The 18,325-nt window shown below is 38.0% G+C and overlaps 1 protein-coding gene across 2 annotated transcripts in view; it reads left to right on the top strand.

Annotated features, from left to right (window-relative positions):
* Positions 1-18,325, top strand: part of Adss2 (adenylosuccinate synthase 2) — a 149,703-nt gene that overhangs the window by 112,086 nt on the left and 19,292 nt on the right. The window contains exons 1-4 of one of the 2 annotated variants that reach the window (XM_004853501.4): positions 279-595; positions 12,599-12,701; positions 13,295-13,363; positions 15,747-15,797. In XM_004853501.4, the coding sequence (XP_004853558.3) occupies positions 329-595; positions 12,599-12,701; positions 13,295-13,363; positions 15,747-15,797 (490 nt within the window). In that variant the 5' untranslated portion in view covers positions 279-328. Of the gene's footprint in view, positions 1-278; positions 596-12,598; positions 12,702-13,294; positions 13,364-15,746; positions 15,798-18,325 lie in introns of those variants that run through there. The other variant, XM_087194063.1, reaches the window with a different exon arrangement.

Here is an 18,325-nt window from a genome sequence, read left to right as displayed (position 1 = left end):
TGCTCCTCACGTACCTACGCGCCTCTAGGGTTTGAAAGCCGGAGGAAGGGCGGACAGGCGGGGCGTAGTGGTCTCGAAGTCCCATCCCTTTCGCCCGCGGGCTTGGCCTGAGTGGCACTCCAGGGCGCTAAAGCGGCGTGGCCTCGGCCCCAGGTGGCGGCCATTGCCGCGTCAGGACCTTTCCGACCGGAGGTGCGGCCGAGGTCGGCCTGCGCGGGGCAGTCGTGGTCCCGCCTTAAGCGGGCAGTGGCGGGGCAGGGGCGGGGCCTGGCTGGAGGGGCGGGGCGCGGCGGAGGCGGGGCGGGCCTCCGGCTCCTTCTTCCTCCGCATGTGGCTGGTGGCGGCGGAGCTCTTGAGTCGTGCAGTGTTCCCCGCCGCCTCTCCTTCGGGCTCTCCGCGCCTCGCTGGAGCCATGTCGGTCTCCGAGACCAACCCGGAGGCATCTTCCCTGCCCAACGGCGACTGCGGCCGCCCCAGGGCACCGCCGGGAGGGAACCGGGTGACGGTAGTGCTGGGCGCGCAGTGGGGCGACGAAGGCAAAGGGAAGGTGGTGGATCTGCTGGCGCAGGACGCCGACATCGTGTGCCGCTGCCAGGTGAGGCGCCGGGGCGCGGGCGTCAGCCGGGCCCGGAGACCCGATCCGCCGGCCGAGGAGGTGTCACCTTGAGGCTCCTGCTGCGAACCGAGGCGAGGTGGAGAAATGGCGGGAGGTGGGGAGCCCTGACCTGAGCCCTAGCTGGCTTGGGAGCCGCGGCTGGCGGAGATCCGTTCAGGTTTTGGCCTGGGGACCGGTGCCAGCCCGGGGCGGGGCGGGGCGGGGACGGCGCTGTGGTCCGAGTGTGGGCAGCTCCTCCCCTAGGCCTGGTCCCCACCCCGGGCGCGGACCGGGCAGAGGACCCGGCGCGGCCGCAGTGGGCGCGATTTTTCCCTAACGCCTGGGACTCACACTCTCCGCTACCCCACCTGCAGGCCCGGGGCACGCAGAGCTTTGCCACCCCCGCGCTACTTTGTTGACATCCGAACCAAGGCGGGGCTTTGGCTCTGTCGAGGGGCTCTGTCTTTTGTTTTTACTCCACCCCCCCACCCCCCCACAATATTAAGGGGAGATTATTTTTACTCATTGGACTCAGAGGAGTGAATCCTCGTTTCATTAGCAAGAGTGGGGCAAGACAAATGAGAAATACGATATTTAGAAATACTTTGTTACGGTTCCCCAAAGTTCACTTTCTGGGGAAAGGGAGTGGCAGTGTACTTCCTACCGGAGACACGTGGTTTTCGGTGTAAGCTTTCTTCCTATTTGTTTGCTTTGAAGCTGCCTAGAGGCTAGGCCTTTGTAAAAGCTCTCAGATAACTGCCCCTCAGGTTCAAAATTCAAAATAGATGAGCAGTACCCACACTGCAAACAAAGTATAATTTAGTTATGAGTTAACTAAATCTGGGCTCCAAGAATATTTCTTGCTCTTGAAAAATACATGGGATAATGGAATGATGCTGGTTCCTTGGGGTGGGTGTTCTGACAAGTTAGAGGTAAAATTAATACCATGAATACCATTTGAGCATGGCAAAATAAAGAAATTACAGAATTGCAAATATCCTCTGATATTTATTATATATTAGCGTGGCTTTTCTTTTTTTTTTATTTTTAAAAATTTTCTACGCAGAAATCTACCCATTTCTTGACTAGATTGAGGTTGCGATGTTTTACCATTTTTAAGCACCAACTGGCCCTTGCTATGGGATAAGAAGAGGAATGGATAGAGGGAGAGGCCAAGGCCTGTTTATCTTATTTTATCCACCCTGTGTACATGCAAATTTAACTTGAGCAATGTTATAGATTCTAATATTTGGGGAATGTACCATTACAGTATTTATTCTGAAAGCCTTTTTTTTTGAGACAGAGTCTCACCAAATCATTCAGGCTGGCCTTGAACTCAGTATGTTGCCCATGCTGGTTTGAAACTCAAGGTGATCCTCCTGCCTCAGCCTCCCTAAAGGGGTGGATATTCCTTTAAAAATTATTAGAATTAGTTTGTATTATGGAGGTGTTACTATGTTACTAAGAAATCAGTCTTAAGGTCGATCATAGAACAATCTGATCTAATGCCCTTGGAAAATCTAGAAAAATGATTAAGAAGGAGCCATGTTTGCTTCAAAATGTTAGCTGAAGATAGTGGAGAAATAAGTGACCAGACTTGTTATGTAGACTTCCTTATAACTTGTTTACTTTAATTACTATCTTTTTTATATAATCTTTATATTCTACTTGTGCCTTTTAAAATCTCATCATTAGAATCCTTTAAAAGTCTCATTAGGCACAAGTATGTAGGTAAGTGATTTAAGCATATTTCTTTTGTGATTCACCTTGAACTTTGCATTGTTTTGCCAGACCTAGTAATGTGTGTGACATCTGCTTAATGAAGTTCTCCTAGGTTATAAAATTAAAGAATATCAAATGTTAAAATTCCTAATTAGTTGTATAGGTTATTAAGGAAGGTCAGTTTTAGCTTGGACTGACTGCTTTGTTTGGTGTTTCAAGTTTTGTGTGTTATTGAAAATAAGTCCTTCCTTAATTTTTTTGCTATAAATATGCCATGAGCCCAAATTTTATACAGCAGTTTTTCCAGAAATGATACACATTTAATGTGTCCGTATGTCAACAGTAAAATCATAAAATAAGAATTTCTTCCAATACAAAATAGAGTTTTAAAATGAAAAAGAAGAAAAAGAACTGGTGCTTCCTGTAACTATAGATTTAGGTATATAAAATGCCTTTTTGGAAAGAACAGATGAAAAGCTAATGGCATTTTCAGAATTATAGCACTTAAAGCCTGTGTCTTCAGATTCAGGATTTATGGGAGTTATTTATGACTTCGTAGGTACTCTAGATCCATAAATAAGTGTGTGCAACTTGGATCAAAGAACAAACACTACTGATGTCTTAATTTTAAATCAATATGTCTTTTAAGAAAGGAGAAAAATTAAGTATAGGACCAACCCTTGATGCTGGTTGTTTATCCAATAAACACATATTGAATGCCACACGTAATCCTGGAGTGAAGAAAACCAAAAAAGGCATAAACCACGTACTCAAGAAGCTCACAGTGTAGGTGTATGGGATAACTGCCTTGCAAACAGGTGTGGCCAGGGTGGGCTTGGAGGAGGAGTACACTGTAATACAAGGTTTTCAAGGAATTAAGTATAGGAACAGGAAAGCCCCTTTCTGGCAGCACAAAAGTGGTTTGTTAGCAAGTCTCTTTTTTTTCCCAAAAAAATCCTCTCAAAATAACACTATGTTTTATTCCCCTTGTATTGTTCAGTAGAAACTACAAAGGCTTCTTAACTGTAGCAGTTTATACCAGGCTGTCAGCAAGGGCTTACTTATTGTTCCCAGAGAAATCAAGTGCGGTGGTCTTGGTTACAGTGACTGGCATGCAGTAGCTTGTGACCAGGAAAAGCTAGGGCAATAATCCCTTTCTTTGTGTTTTTTCACCCAGGATTCTAAAGTAATATAGAAAAAAAGTATTAACTGCAATTAATTATTTAAAAAGTACATCTTATCGTTGCTACATCTGAAAGCTTGCTGTTAAAAATAAACACAATAAAAAAAAAGTTACTAATTTGTAGCTAGATGCTGATACTTACAGAAGGCTCTGAAACCAGCCATTAATTAGTAAGAGAGAAGTATAAAGGACCTATCAGCAACAGAAATTTTCTCCTTAAATAGTCAGAAAAGTGAAGGATTACTTAAAAGGAAGTAACTTTACTATTATTTAATACCTTGACCTTTTATACAGCTAAAATCATCTCATGCTACTTTGAAAATGGTGGAGGATTACCAATTCTCTCCAAATTTGTTCATCCAGTGAGGATGTGCCAAGTTGTTCACTGTTTGGGTGTATTGCATTAGTGGATCTGCTATACTATTATCTCTCTTCTTAAGGTGTGGATCTTTAAATGATAGAACATCCCAGTGGTGTCTGATCCCAATTATTGTTTCTTTTATTTTGGTAGGACTGCATGGATTGGTTGGATAGATTCAAGTATCTCTAGGAAAAACTATTGCTTAGAACAAATCTAGAGTGAACCAGTACATTGATAATAGCTTACTTACTGTAACTGGATACACACGTAGTTATATTATCTCTTGGGAACAATGTCAGATTTTGACATCTAACATTGATGTGGATGAGCTACATATTGATAGGTGAAAACTGCAGATTATTGGAAGAGTTTTTATCAGAAGAAAAAGGGATAGTGAAATTTTGAGTGTTGGCTGGTGCAAGCCTTGAAGGACAGTGGATGAAGGGGAGTTTCCATGGCTCCTCTGGCTCCTTTACTGCGATCCAACCTTAATTACAAATTCATTGTAATAAAGGTCTTTTAAAAAGTAGGAACCATTACATTTCTAAAAATAAGATTTTATTTATATTAGAACTTTTAAAATCTTTAAAAAAGTTTTATTAGTCATGAAACCCAAAAACTATCATTGGTGTGTACATTTTTTTTGTTACATACTTCATTCCCTCACTTAATAACCCTGTGTAGACTAGAGTGTGGTAACTGGAGTCTCAGGCTTCTTGATTAGGAACCTGAAACCCTCCAAGGCAGTCCCCTTTTCACTTTCATTGTCCATTGTTTCATAATGGCAATTTAAGGTATAAAACACAAAGTATCTGAAACTCATCATTTGTGTGGTTTTGAAGCTGGGAGGTCACTACGTAAGGTAAGGTGGGTACCTGTAGGCCTTCCACAGATAGCTGAACTGTACACTTGGATGTCTTTGCTGAAAGGAAATTCAGATACCAGTGTATATTTTCTCTTCCTATCCAGTGTGTCTGGTTACGGCTGAATAGTTTAATTTGATCAACTTAGTGGTAGTAATTTAATCTAGTCTACTGTGGAATCATAAGCTAATTGTAGTTGTAGGAATGCTTTTATGAGTATTTTGTTGCTGTGGGTTGACAAGTGCTTTAGTTTTGATGAACTGTGAAATGTTTCATCTGGAAATATTTCATTTCATCCCGGTCTTAATCTTTACTGGGAAAGCAGCATAAACAGTAAGCAGTGATTTAGAAGATTGTTAGGTACTTAAGCTGGGAGACTAGACAAGAAATAGCAGCCTTTTTTGGTTAAAGGGCATGGGGTCTGAGGCATTGCTATTCATTGCTGTAATCCATAGTGGTAACTGGGACTTCTTAATTGACCTCATTTGGAGCTTTGTGATTATAATACAGTTTTCTTGTATTCAGACCAAATAGAACAAAGAGAAGACAAACTATTTTGGAGGCGACAGTGACCTGAGAAATGCCTCTGGGCTGTGTGTATGAAATTTTTAACCCTCGACACTTGGGCCTCTACTGTTGTTTTGGGTTTAAACACTGCCAAAGGACTCTTCATTCATTGCCTTTGTGGTTGCTTCAGCAGGGATGCCTTGGTGTGGAGAAGGGAGTGTTTGGGCTGAAGGGAAAGGAAGGCCTATAGCAAATTTGAGAATCAAGAGTCGTTTTTTGTAGACTAATTTCATCTCCTTTCAAACTTGAAAAAAAATTTCCCTTGGAACTTTGGAACTATGTAATTAGAAACTTGCACCATTCATCATGTCTGCATCTGAACTTTTAGTATAGAATTTGGTTTGATGAACTCTGTTTCTGAGGAGCCACAGAAAGAAAAAGAAGCAGTTCTCTTCTGACTTCCTTAACATAACCAGTTAAGAAGGAAGGAGCATATGTGGAAAAACATAGAAGAGTTAGAAAATAACTAAGTAGTTATATCATCCGTGTGCCCTGCAGTACCACATTTTAAAGAATTGTCCTGGACAGCATAAAATGTTATCAAAATTTTAATATTTTATTACACCTATATTCTGTTGTCATTAGTACAAGATGTGAACTCAGAGCCAGGTGTATACATACTGGGTGAAATGAGTTTACATATTTTGTGAATGATGTGGATTCTTTGTTGGCAAACAGTGGAAAGAAACAACTTAAGTGTAGTGAGGATTTGTTTGGTCAAAGATCAGAAGGCCAAGCCTGAGGGTGGCTGAAGATGAAGGCTCCTCCTAGGATCTCAGCAACTAGGCCTGGTAGACTTTTCTCCTTAGGTTGCTTCTGTTAAGTGCCTGGCGTCTTAAACTCAGAATCAAAATTTCCAAGGGAGAGGAGCAAATTGCTTTCAGGTTGGATCTGGTGTCACAGTCTGGTCAGTCACTGTGACCAGGGATGTGATTTAGTATAATTTGGAAAATAAGGGGAAAGAAGAATGCTGGCACATAAAGCTATAGCTGGAATTAATTTCATCTAGGAAATTAAGAGACGAGGGAAAATTCATTCTGGGTTGTTCTTGTTGGTGAATTGCTTTTTAAGTGTGTGTGTGTGTGTGTGTTTGCAATACATAATACTTATGTTTGTTTTGGAGAATTGGTGCATTTATATAACATCTTGATCATTTTTGATTCCTTTAGCAACTCCAGCCTTCTCCCTCCTCCACCATCCCTATCCTCGAAAGTCTTTTTGTTTCCTTTATTTTATTCCATTTTTCATTTACTTTATTCTTTTAATTATAGTTTAGGTTTCTCATATAAGACAAACTTCAATATTTTACTTTGTGTTTACTTATTTCACTTAAAACTATGATATCAAGTTCCATCTAATTTCCTGCAAATGACATGATTTCATTTTTCTTTATGGCTGAATAATATTCCATTGTGTCTGTGTACCACATTTGCTTTGTCCATTTAGCTATTGATGGGCATTTAGGCTGTTTTCAGAGCTTAGCAATTGTGAGTTGAGCTGTTATAAATATGGCTATACATGTAGCACTATAGTAGTATGATGTCTTTAATTCTTTCAGGAATATACCCAGGAGAGTAATACCTGAATCCAGTGGAATTTCTATTTTTAGTTTTTGAGGAATCTCCATACTGGTTCCCATAGCGGCTATACTAGTTTACATTCCTGCCACCAACATAGAAGGGTTCTTTTTTCCCTCACATCCTTGCCAGCATTTGTTGCTTTTTGTGTTCTTGATGGTAGCCATTTTGACCCAGGTAAAATAAAATCCCTGAGTTGTTTTGATTTGCATTTCCCTAATGGCTAAAAATGATAAACATTTTTTTATGTACTTACTGGCCATTTGTATTACTACTTTTGAGAACTCATATTTGCCCATATTTTGTTTTGAGTCATTTGTTTTTGAGGGGGTTTGAGTTCTTTATACATTCTAGATATTAGTCTTCTGTCATAGGAATAGCTGGCAAAAACTTTTTGCATTCTGTATGTTGTCTTCTCACTCCTTTTCCTTGCTGTGCAGAAGGTTTTTTTAATTCGATGTTATCCCATTTGTTATTCTTGCATATCACTTGTTAATATGGCCATTTTAGTGATGTTAATTCTGCCTTTGCAGCAACAGTGTCCTCTTCAGTTTCCTTCTTGAGTTCTGTAGTTTTTATGATAGGGGTCTTTCATCTCATTGGTTAGATTGATTCCTAGGTATTTAATTTTTGTTTTGAAGCAATTATGAATGGAATTGTTTTCCTAATTTCTTTCTTGGAGGGCCAGGGATTTAGCTCAGTGGTTCCGCCACCTGCTTCGCAAGCGCAAGGACCCGAGTTCGATCCCCAGTACCAAAAAAAAAGATATACTAATTACTTTCTTGTTGTGTTCATCATTGGTGTACAAAACAGTATTGATTTTGTTTGTTGATTTTGTAGTCTGCCACTTTGCTGAATTGTTTGTCAGCTCTAAGAGCCTTCTGTTGGAGTTTCTGAGTCTTCTGTGTAAAGGATTGTATCACCTGCAAATATAATTTGACTTCCTTTCTGTTATGGTTCAGATCAAGAATGACCCCCCCCCCCCAAAAAAAAACGCTCATCCGCTCAGAGGCTGGGCTTCTGAAAGGTGATTGAATCATGGGGGTGCTATAGCTAAATGTGCTGTTAGGAGGTACGACCTGGTTGGAAGAGGTGGGTGACTGGGGTATGACCTGGAAGGGTAGATCTCCCTCCCTGGCCCTTCCCTTTGCTCTCTGCTTCCTGGCTGCCATGATGTGAGCAGCTTTTCCTCTGCCTGGGTTCTTCCACTGTGCCGTATCTGTCTTGGAGCCAGCCCACCAAGGACTGTTACTGTGGGCCAAAATAAACCTCTAAGTTGTGGTGTCGATTGAGTATTTGTCTCAGTAAGGAAAGTGACTAAGATACTTTCCTATTTCTTTAATTTCTTTCTCGGCCTGATTGCTTTGGCCAAAGTTTCAAGTACTTTATTGAATGGTTGTGGTAGGCAACCAGGTCTTGTTCCTGACTTGAGAGGGAATGCTTTCACTTTTTCCTTGTTTAGTATCAAGTTGGCTGAGGGTTTGTCATATATGGCTTATATCAGTTTGAGATAAGATTCTTCTATACCTATTTTGATCATGAAGGGATGTTGGATTTTGTCAAAGGCTTTTTCTACATCTATTGAGGCAATCATGATTTTTTTTAAATGCTTGATTCTGTTTATATGTTTTGAAAACTAATATAACAAATACATAAATTGGAGAACTTGGGAGACACAGATAAATTCTTAGACTCATATGACACACCAAAAATAAATCAAGGAGATATAAAAACACTGAATAGACCAGTAATAAGCAATGAAACTGATGCATAATCAAAACTCTACCAACCAAGAAAAGCCCAGGAGCCAGTGGATTCACTGCTGACCCTTCCCAGAACTTTACACAACTATCACCGGTACTCCTCAAACTTTTGCATGTAATTAAAAGGGAAAGAATGCTTCCAAACTGATTCCAAGAAGTGAGCATTACACTGATACCAAAATGAAATAAGGACTCAACAAAAACAAAACTACAGACCAATGTCCTTGAGAAACATTGATGCAGAAAGCCTCAATAAGATACCTACAAACGGAATTCAACAAGTCCTTAAAAGAACCATAAGCTCTGACCGAGGCAGCTTCATCCCAGGGATGCAAGAATGGCTCAAAATATGTAAGTCAGTAAGGATAATATACCCCACAAACAGACTCTTAGCAGTTTTATACACTGTAGACCTCTCGTTATTTCTCTTGTAGAAGGAAAAATATTTGAGTTAAATTGGTTTTTTATTTTAATTGTATCTATGTGTTTTTCTAAAAGTTGAAAGGATGAATACATCAGAAACTTTGCTTTTCAGTTTTCAGAAGAGTTTTAGTTCCATTTCATTTGCTTGCTTGTTTCTAGTGTCCCAGTTTATTTCATAGTTCTATGATGGGACCCGTTTTTTTCCTAGTCATCAAAAAGGTTAATTATATATTATAATTGTATATAACATTAGCTATGTATATATGAGGGTGCAGGATGGAGTGGGTGGCTGGTAGCCAAAGAAAATTAATAAAAATTAAGGGATGTTAATTGCATTTACACATACATACGTAATAGTGTGAAAGTAGTAGTGAAGGGCTGAGGATACAGTTCTGCAGTTGAGTGCTTGCTTAGCAAGTGGGAGGCCCTGACTTCTGTCCCCAATGTAAGGGTGGAGGGTAGGAGTGTGGGGGGACTAGTAGTCAAAGCAAATTGGTGGAATGAAAGGAAGTTAGCTGAATTTTTGGTTGTGTGTTCTTCACTGTTTATGTGTGTTTGTTTAATTAATTTTTGAGACAGGGTCTCACTGTGCTGTCCAGACTCCTCCTACTCTCGCTGCTATCCTCTTGCCCTCACCTTAGCCTCCCAAGTGCTGGGATTACAGCCGTGTGCCACTGTGCCTGGCTTGTTCTTTGTTTTTGGCTTTGGTTTTTTGTTTGTTTTTGGTACTGGGGATCGAACTCTGGACCTTGCGCTTGCTTGGCAGGCGCTGAAACCACTGAGCTAAATCCCTGGCCCTTGCTTGTTCTTTGTTTTAATACAATTAACTTGATTTATTCTTGGAGGAATATCACATAAGCCATTGTAAACTTACATTTTTCCCCAAAGAAACTTCCCATATATGTAATGTGCTTCACTGTTTTCTCTTGGAAGGGGCACTTCAGATGAAAAATTAAGAGAATCATTAAGAATCTGAGAATCATTAAATACTTTCCTTATGATATTGATCCAGAAAATAACCTTTAATTGCATTTCCACAGGTCTTTGTATAACTTATCTATTTTTTAGTTAAGTAACATATCATATAGTTATGATAATTAAAAGTATTTTTATTTGGAACATGAGTGACTAGGACCAGAGCATTACAGGGACTTAGAAAAGCAGTAAGAGGTAGTTACATGTAACTGTTACTATGAATACTGTATGTGACTAGTGCTTTTGGGGATATAATTTACCAGGTCTGGTTTGGGTGAAATTTGGGCTAAGAGAACAGTACAGCTCCATGAAAATTAGAAAAAGAAAACTCTCTCCCATCATTTTATTTAGTACAGTCTGGCCTTAGTGCTACTTATGAGAATCATTGACATGATTAAATAAACATGTCCTTGCTGTTGGTCATCCGGGCACATGGTGCAGAGTGTCCTGTTGTCCGGCGGCTCCATCTGTCCCTGTGGTTTGTAAGTGGGGGTGCGGTTGTGGTCAGCACTGTGCTCCTGTTTGAAACTCTTACTCTTATCTGCTAAAGAATGTGAACACTCCTTGGACCAGTATCATCTTTGAGGACAGTTGCCTGAGCTCCCAAGGGGGATGCGGCATGTACCACACAATCTGTATTTTAGCCTAGCATTTAAAAAGGCCCTTTAAATTTGGAGCTTCATATGTTGCATTTCAGAAATATGACAGTGTACTAAAACTTACATTTATGTAGATTGCCTCATCAAGAAACTCCTTATATGTAGTTCCTTCTCAGTTCACCTCAGAACCCATCTCTGTTCGAGATGAAGTTTTCCTACCCCATCTCCCACACAAAGCACAAATACTTACTTTTCTCTCCTCAGTCTTTAATAAGATAATCTTGGGTTATTCTGGGGTTATATTCAACACTATTTTCATATTCAGCTAGACAGTTTAGATGATATTTGAACCATATAATCATTCTTAATGTGACATTGGTTGTTGAAAAACAATGGTTGAGTGAGCAAGCTTTGCCTCTTAAGTATGAGTTCTAGTTTTTTACAGCTGAACTTTTCCAGCCAGGACTTAAACTAATTTACAATTTAAATAGTAATGAATTTCCCTCAAGAAGTGTAAATATTATATGCTACACGTATGTACTAATAAACTAAAATTTAAAAAAATGAAATAGTAAAAAAATATAAGCATGTGTGTTACCTGTTTGCTTGTTGGTGTCCTGTGAAGGACTTATTGCTTAGAACTCGTGCATCTGTCTTCTGTGTCCTGCTTCCACCTGTCATCTGGTGGCTGTCAAAGTGACCACTGCTATTAAGTCTTTTTTTCCTAAGTATATGACATTAAAAGTATTAGCCTTCAAGCAGGAGTTATTTATGCTGTGAAAAACGGTGAAATAAGTATTTACTACTTTTTGAAGCTTTTTAAACAAGATCTAGTGTTCTTGCATTTATGTGAATTCATGATTGGTGAAGAGTGTAAAAAGTAAATAACATTTATTTTGTCAAAAGCAGTCTTTTAATCAAGATAAATTAATCATTCTCAGGAGGTATAGTTTTATTTTATATTTTCCTAATGTCACGCAACAATGTTAAATGTTCTTATTTGTTGTGTCTTAATTTTTTATGTTTGTTAAAATTATGAAGTTTAAACATATATAATCAAGGGCCAGGGATTTATCTTAGTGGCACCGTGCCTGCCTTGCAAGCACAAGGTCCTGCGTTCGATCCCCATTACCCCAAAAAACAAAACATATATAATCAATTGATTTGTGCTTTCATCCACGCTTTTTAAAAGTTGGAAAAATTACACGGACATTTAATAATTGTCTTCTTTGTACCTTATTTATGTAATTTATTATTTTACTTTTTATTGACTAGGTAGGAGTAAATTTTATAGAGTAGAAAATTTTCCATGGCTTTGTAGTGTGATTCTGACCATTATAGGGTCCTTGACCCAGTGACTTTCCTTATCCAGAGATGGGCAGGTTTTAGCAATCTGTCTCTTAAGTAAGTGCACAAGGCTGATTTATAAATGTCTTTGGATAGCTAATATTTGGGGGAGTTACTTGGGAGACATCCTAATTCGGCCCATGAAAGAATACAAATTTCAGATCACAAAGTTGCTTGACATGCCCTAGGAACAAAAGGAAATTTATGAATATTTGCATCAAGTTAGGCTAATTGTATGGATTACCTTTTTCTTTGAGATGTTTTGTATAGCTAAAGTATCATGGATAATTAAATGGATGGGTACACATACATAATGCCAAAGCCAGACTGTTTTCTGTATGTTTTCACTTGATTCTTTTAAAAAAGAATATAATTGTCTTCCAAAAACCTGAATTCACCAATTTCTAGATCCATTTAGAGTAGTCATTGAAGTGTACTATAGTACAAAGGAAAAACCAAACTATTATAAAGCCTTTAATTCATCAGTACACATGGCAAATAGTTGGACTTCATTAAGTTATATTGATATTTTAGGAGAAACTTTTATTGATTTACTTTGGGAGGAGATATGTTATTTTTCATACTTATTGTCATGTTCAGTTTTTCCCTGTCTTGTATTTCAGGGCGGAAATAATGCTGGCCATACAGTTGTTGTAGATTCTGTGGAATATGATTTTCATCTTCTACCCAGTGGAATAATTAATCCAAATGTTACTGCATTCATTGGTAAGTATTTCAGTTGAACTGCTTGGGGATTAATAATAGTGTTTATTTTTCATTATCAAAACTGATTTCATTTCTCACTAACCATATGGTTCATTGATCTAGTTGTATAAAGAAGTATTAGATGATCGAATTAGTTTTCCAAATACTGTATGTTTAATTGTGGCTCACCATAAGAAAGATTTGGTTCTGAACCCTTAAAACAAACAATGTGATATAATATTTTCTCTTCTACTTCTGATTTTTAAAAGTGCCAATCACCAACTAAATTGATTTTATAACCACCAATAAATGATTCCCCAATTTGAATGACATTGATGTAGTCTGTTGTGACCCAAACTGTATAGTTGTTTCCCAGAAATTATTTGGAGTGTAATTTTGTTTTATATCCTATATATTCTATTCTTATTTATGTTAAACAAATACTTAAAACTTACATTCATTTTTGTCGTAAATACTTGATAAAGCAGAATGTCCTAAATATTCTATTCTTCTAGATAAAAGGTTATTATAGATGTGTATATTTTAATAAATATATTCATACCTACATTACAATTACAGATGTTTAAGGTGGGGGATTGTTTGTTTTCTTTTAGGAAATGGTGTGGTAATTCACCTACCTGGATTGTTTGAAGAAGCAGAAAAAAATGTTCAAAAAGGAAAAGGTATGAAAGAATGAGTCCAACTGTTATTTTTTGTAGAATGTTTTAGGATACCATATCGACAACTTAACACTTTTGTCTTATACTTTCAAATTTAAAGTTATTGTAAGGCAAAAATTTTAATATTACTTACTGAATTTTATTCGTTATAATCAGAACAAAACAGAAAGACCCTGCTGTAGATCCTGATTTTTTAAAAAATGCATTGACCGCTTGAAAACTTTATGCTAAGGTATAAAATTGCTATGTGTTCACAAATGTAGGAAATTCACGAGTTGCTCATTGCCAGCGCTTCCCAGATCAAGAGCTCACCCTTGGTTGGTGCTACTTGGATAAAAGGGGATAGTTTCCTTCCAGCTGAGGGAAATGCTTCTTTTAGGCAGGGTATTCATTCAATTCACCTTAAAAGAAGTAGCCTTTACTTCCTGTCTTTCCTGGTCAATTTGGCTACCTCATTGGGGTGTTACGGGAATTTGATAATCTAAATAATACACCGCTGAGGAACATCATTCATATAATTTCCTCTTAGATCAGCTCAAATTTAAACTAGTCTGATTACCGTTAAAGTTTATTACTAAGATAAGTAGCAGTCCATCTTAACAACTACATCTGACTTTACAGAACCCTGTCTATTACCAGCTTTATTGTCTTGTCTTTTTATTTATCTTATAGTCCCTGCTTTCTAAGTCGTTTTGCCCTATTTTATCCTTCTGGCCTATCTGACTCTATTGAGTCCACCTCCATGAGCTTCTTTGTATTATTTCCCTTAGAATAGAAAATTAACTTCAGAATACATAGTCACATGTCAGAAACAACTGGAAACCAGGCATGGTGGCACATGGCCATAATTCCAATACCCCGGGAAGCTGAGGCAGGGAGATCACAAGCTTGAGCCCAGCCCGGGAGAGTTGGTGAGACTGTGCCTGAAAGAAGTGAAAAGGGGTGAGGAATGTAGCTCAGAGTGAGGGACCTAGGTGGGGTCCCCAGCACTGAAGGGGGGAAAAGAACTGTAGAGGGTGTGGCTTACTCTGCTGGGTTTACTTCTTACTTTTTAACACATTACCGAGGGGGGTCTCCTTAATCTATAAAGAACAAACTTTCAAAATGAATATTGAATATTATCAAAGGTAACAATTTTTATTTTTATTTTTTCTTAAATTCTTTTATTGGTGTATTTTAGGTATACAGTATGTTTACATTTATCATTGGGTGCTTGTACCTGCACACGATGTATCTTGGTTCTTATTTCCCTGCCCTCCCTTCACCCCCTCCACTCTGCCCTTTGTTTCCATTTTTTTCTTTTCTCATAATTTTTCCTTTCCCTTCTTTCCTTTCCCCTTCCCCTCCCACTTCCCCTACCTCTTTGGGCCTTTTCTTCATATTTCAAATTATCAGTTATTCATTTTAATTGTTTTAATCTTCATTTACACTTTCAGTTTCTCACACTAGAGAAACTATTCGGTATTTACACGTGTGTCCTCTTTCTTTTACTTAAGAGCATGGCCTCAATATGCATCCATTTAGCTATAAATGTCTCTAATTTCTCGTTCTTTATGGCTGAGTAGTACTCCCATTTTATTTCTTTTTTATTAAATTTTTCATATTTTGTGGTGCTGGGGATTGGACCCAGGTCCTTTTGCATGCTAGGCAGCCACTGTACTACTGAGTTATTCCCCTAGTCCCAGTAAATAATTTTTAATACACAAATATTAGTCTTGAAACTGTTTAGGGCTTGGTAGTTTAATCCTTAAAACATATAAAGCCTACCAAGGTACTATCTTAAATATCTGTTTGAATTCGTTCATCTGTTCATCCTCTAGTCATTTCTTTTTTCCCAAACATGTGTTCAGTGAAGAGCTGTGTGCTGTGAAAACTTATAGCCCCTGCTCAGTTCTGTGGAGAGATACAAATATTTCATTACAGTTCAGCATAAATGTAGGAAATGACAGCAATGTGGAGAAAGTTTCATTTTTTTTTTGATTAGTCAACCTTTTTTATAATTGTCTTCGGGAAGATGCCATCCCTAAAATTAACTCCCTTGTCTTGAATTTTTTTCCTCCTACTAGGTTTTTAGCTCCCTACCCCCGTGTCCAGCAAAAATGTTTTCCAACCATTTTCCTTCTGCATTCCTAGAAGTATTTAATGTGGAGGTGACTGTTGTGAGACTGGAGCTTTTTAGAGCAAAATATTTGGAGGGATAAAGTGTGAATGTATATTGAGTGAAGGGCAGAGGAGGAAACTTGTTAAACAGAATGTTTCCTATGTAGAAGATACCAAGGTGATTGCTTCAGGAGAAACACTTTTAGACATTTTATGTGTAAAGAAATTAAGATTTAAAAAAACGTAATGAGGGTATCATAAAATATTCCTTTTCTCTTTCCTCTAGGTCTAGAAGGCTGGGAAAAAAGGCTTATCATATCTGACAGAGCTCACATTGGTAAGGAGGACACACTGCATTTATTTATAACTATCAAATTTATCAAAAATGATAGCATGTAGCAATTTTGTCTTAGTTTTATTAAACCTGAGGAGGATAGATTACAGTTGAGTTCCAAATACATAAAATCTTACTGTATTTCTTTTCTGCTTTGGGCAAAGCTAGTCTGAAATATACCTGTTCCTGAAGACAGGGTTAGCTAAACAGATGAATACCAGCAGTATTTTGTGAGACATCTTTAGTTATTTAAAAATAGGCCATATAAAAATGCAAAGAGCATTTAATTATACATATTAATACCCTTTTAAAAGTATATTTACCCCCTGGCAAATCTTTAGAGTGATTCTTCCTACCTACACTGTAATAATTACTGCTTTTTACTCAGACCAGCCTCTTGCATTAAGCAAACTAGATTCTAAAATTAATTTCATCTACCACCATTAAATTTGAGGTTTTCTTCCATTATTATTTCTGAACCAATATGATTGTTAATTAGCAGTAACTTGCTTAAGAGATAATAACCAGGAAGGAGAAGTAGGAACTATAAACCATGAAGAAACATGTATATGACCGATCCAGTATTTAAATATGCATGTGTCCTGTCACATGTATGCATGTGTCAGTGGGCCAGGGAGGCTCCACTGAGAGATGGCTCTTAATAAAGCCTAAGAGGTGTGAGAAACCAGGCAAAGTAGATGTTACATGCATTGAGGATCACGTGGGATACATTACAAAATTAATGAAACTTAACCATAGGGCTGTGGGTGTAGCTCAGAAATACAACGCATGCTTAGTGTACACAAGGCTTTGGGTTGCATCCCTTGCACCAAAATTAAAAAAAGAAAAGAAAACCAAACTTAGCTACGTTAATAAATTAATTAAATGGTGTTAATATAACTACTAAAGATGTACTATTATCTTTAATTTAAAAAATTAGACCAAATTCCCAAGGTGGCTCTCCCCCAATATCTGGAGCTGTAGAAAGTAGAAGCAACATTCAAAACAACTTCAAACAAGCACTGTTCTTACAAAATAGTAATTGCAGAGATATAAGGCTCCATGCCATGATGAAGCTTTAAGAAAGTAATTACTGTGATTATACTAATAGCTTCCTGAAGCCTAGGAAAACATTAGCTTTGTGAAAGTACTAGATTAATTCTTGAAAATAGGTTCACCTGCTTTCCATCAACCATTTATTTGTGGCTTGCCAGTTACTTTTTTTAAAGTTCTTTGACAATAGAAATTAAAGACATTTAAATGGGAAATTTTTATTGAAAAGAACCAGAGTACTCCAAGATCTTAACCTTGTCATAACTGATTTCATAAATTCAGATTTAAGTGAAACAGTTCTTTTTTTTTTTTGGTACTGGGGATCGAACTCAGGACCTTGCGCTTGCAAGGCAGGCAGCGGCATCACTGAGCTAAATCCCCGGCCCAGTGAAACAATTCTTAAGAACAATTCTGACCCCCCCTCCCCCAAAGTCTAGAATCCATGTATTAGAAATGTTAATATTTTAAAGTACGCTGTAATACATCAAAGTGCATGTATGTGCATCAAAAAACCACATATTTATCCATTTAATCACCATCTTTCTTAAAATATAGAGCCCTACTTGTGCCCTAAAAAGCTACTCTGTTTTTCTTACTTATTATCTGCTGCCTTTCATCAAGGTAACCACTATTTTTGTTTCTTTCATCATGGATTAGTTTTGTCTGTTTTTGAACTTTATATAAAATTAAGCATTATGCAGTCTTTTATTTATTTTTTTGGTCTGTCTGCCACTAAACATTCTGTCTGTAAGATTCATCTTTAGTGTTAAAGGGATTTCCTTTTTTCGTAGCTATATAGTACCCCATTATATAAATATACCACAATTTGTCCATTGTACCATGATAAAAATTTGAGTTGGTTTTCGTATTGGGCTATTACAAATATACTCTGAACATTCTTGTAGCTATCTCTCGGTGTACAATATAGTGGTGTAATTTTAAGGATGTTGTTGCCTATTTCTGTAGTATTGAAACAAATACTGATTAGATGATTTAAAATCATACAGTACTCATACACATTTAGCACCTGTCCTCCTGAGAGAAATCTGTTGGTTGCCCAGAGCTGTCGTGGTTATCCTGTCAAGCATGGGAGGAGATTGCTGCACAGTTTCCGTAGTATCTCAAAAGGAGCAAACTAGGGAGGGTATGGAAATGGTTTCAGGTGCCAGGCTTAGTCCGTGGGTGGTATTGAATTGTGCACGAAAGGTGGATAAGTTTTATGATCTATAAATTATGTTCCCATAAGATGTTTAAAAAATAAAACATTACCCAAAAACTTTGGTTAGAATTCTTGGCCTACCTCATTGATAAGCTAGCTATTGTTTGAGTCAGTGAATATTTGCGAGAACTTGTTGGCACAGGAAATTAAGTATTAAGATAAATTGATTTTGTCCTAATTCTCGGGGGGGGGTATGGAGGGGGTAGAAAATGAATTGAGTGTGCAGGTATGTGGTACGTGTAAGTGGTAAATTCTGTGC

Source organism: Heterocephalus glaber, unplaced genomic scaffold (assembly GCF_053883595.1).
Source record: "Heterocephalus glaber isolate CG9 unplaced genomic scaffold, H.glaber_assembly_v1.0 deba00001600, whole genome shotgun sequence".
Taxonomy (NCBI): Eukaryota; Metazoa; Chordata; class Mammalia; order Rodentia; family Bathyergidae; genus Heterocephalus; species Heterocephalus glaber.
This window is presented reverse-complemented; position numbering and strand designations above follow the sequence as displayed.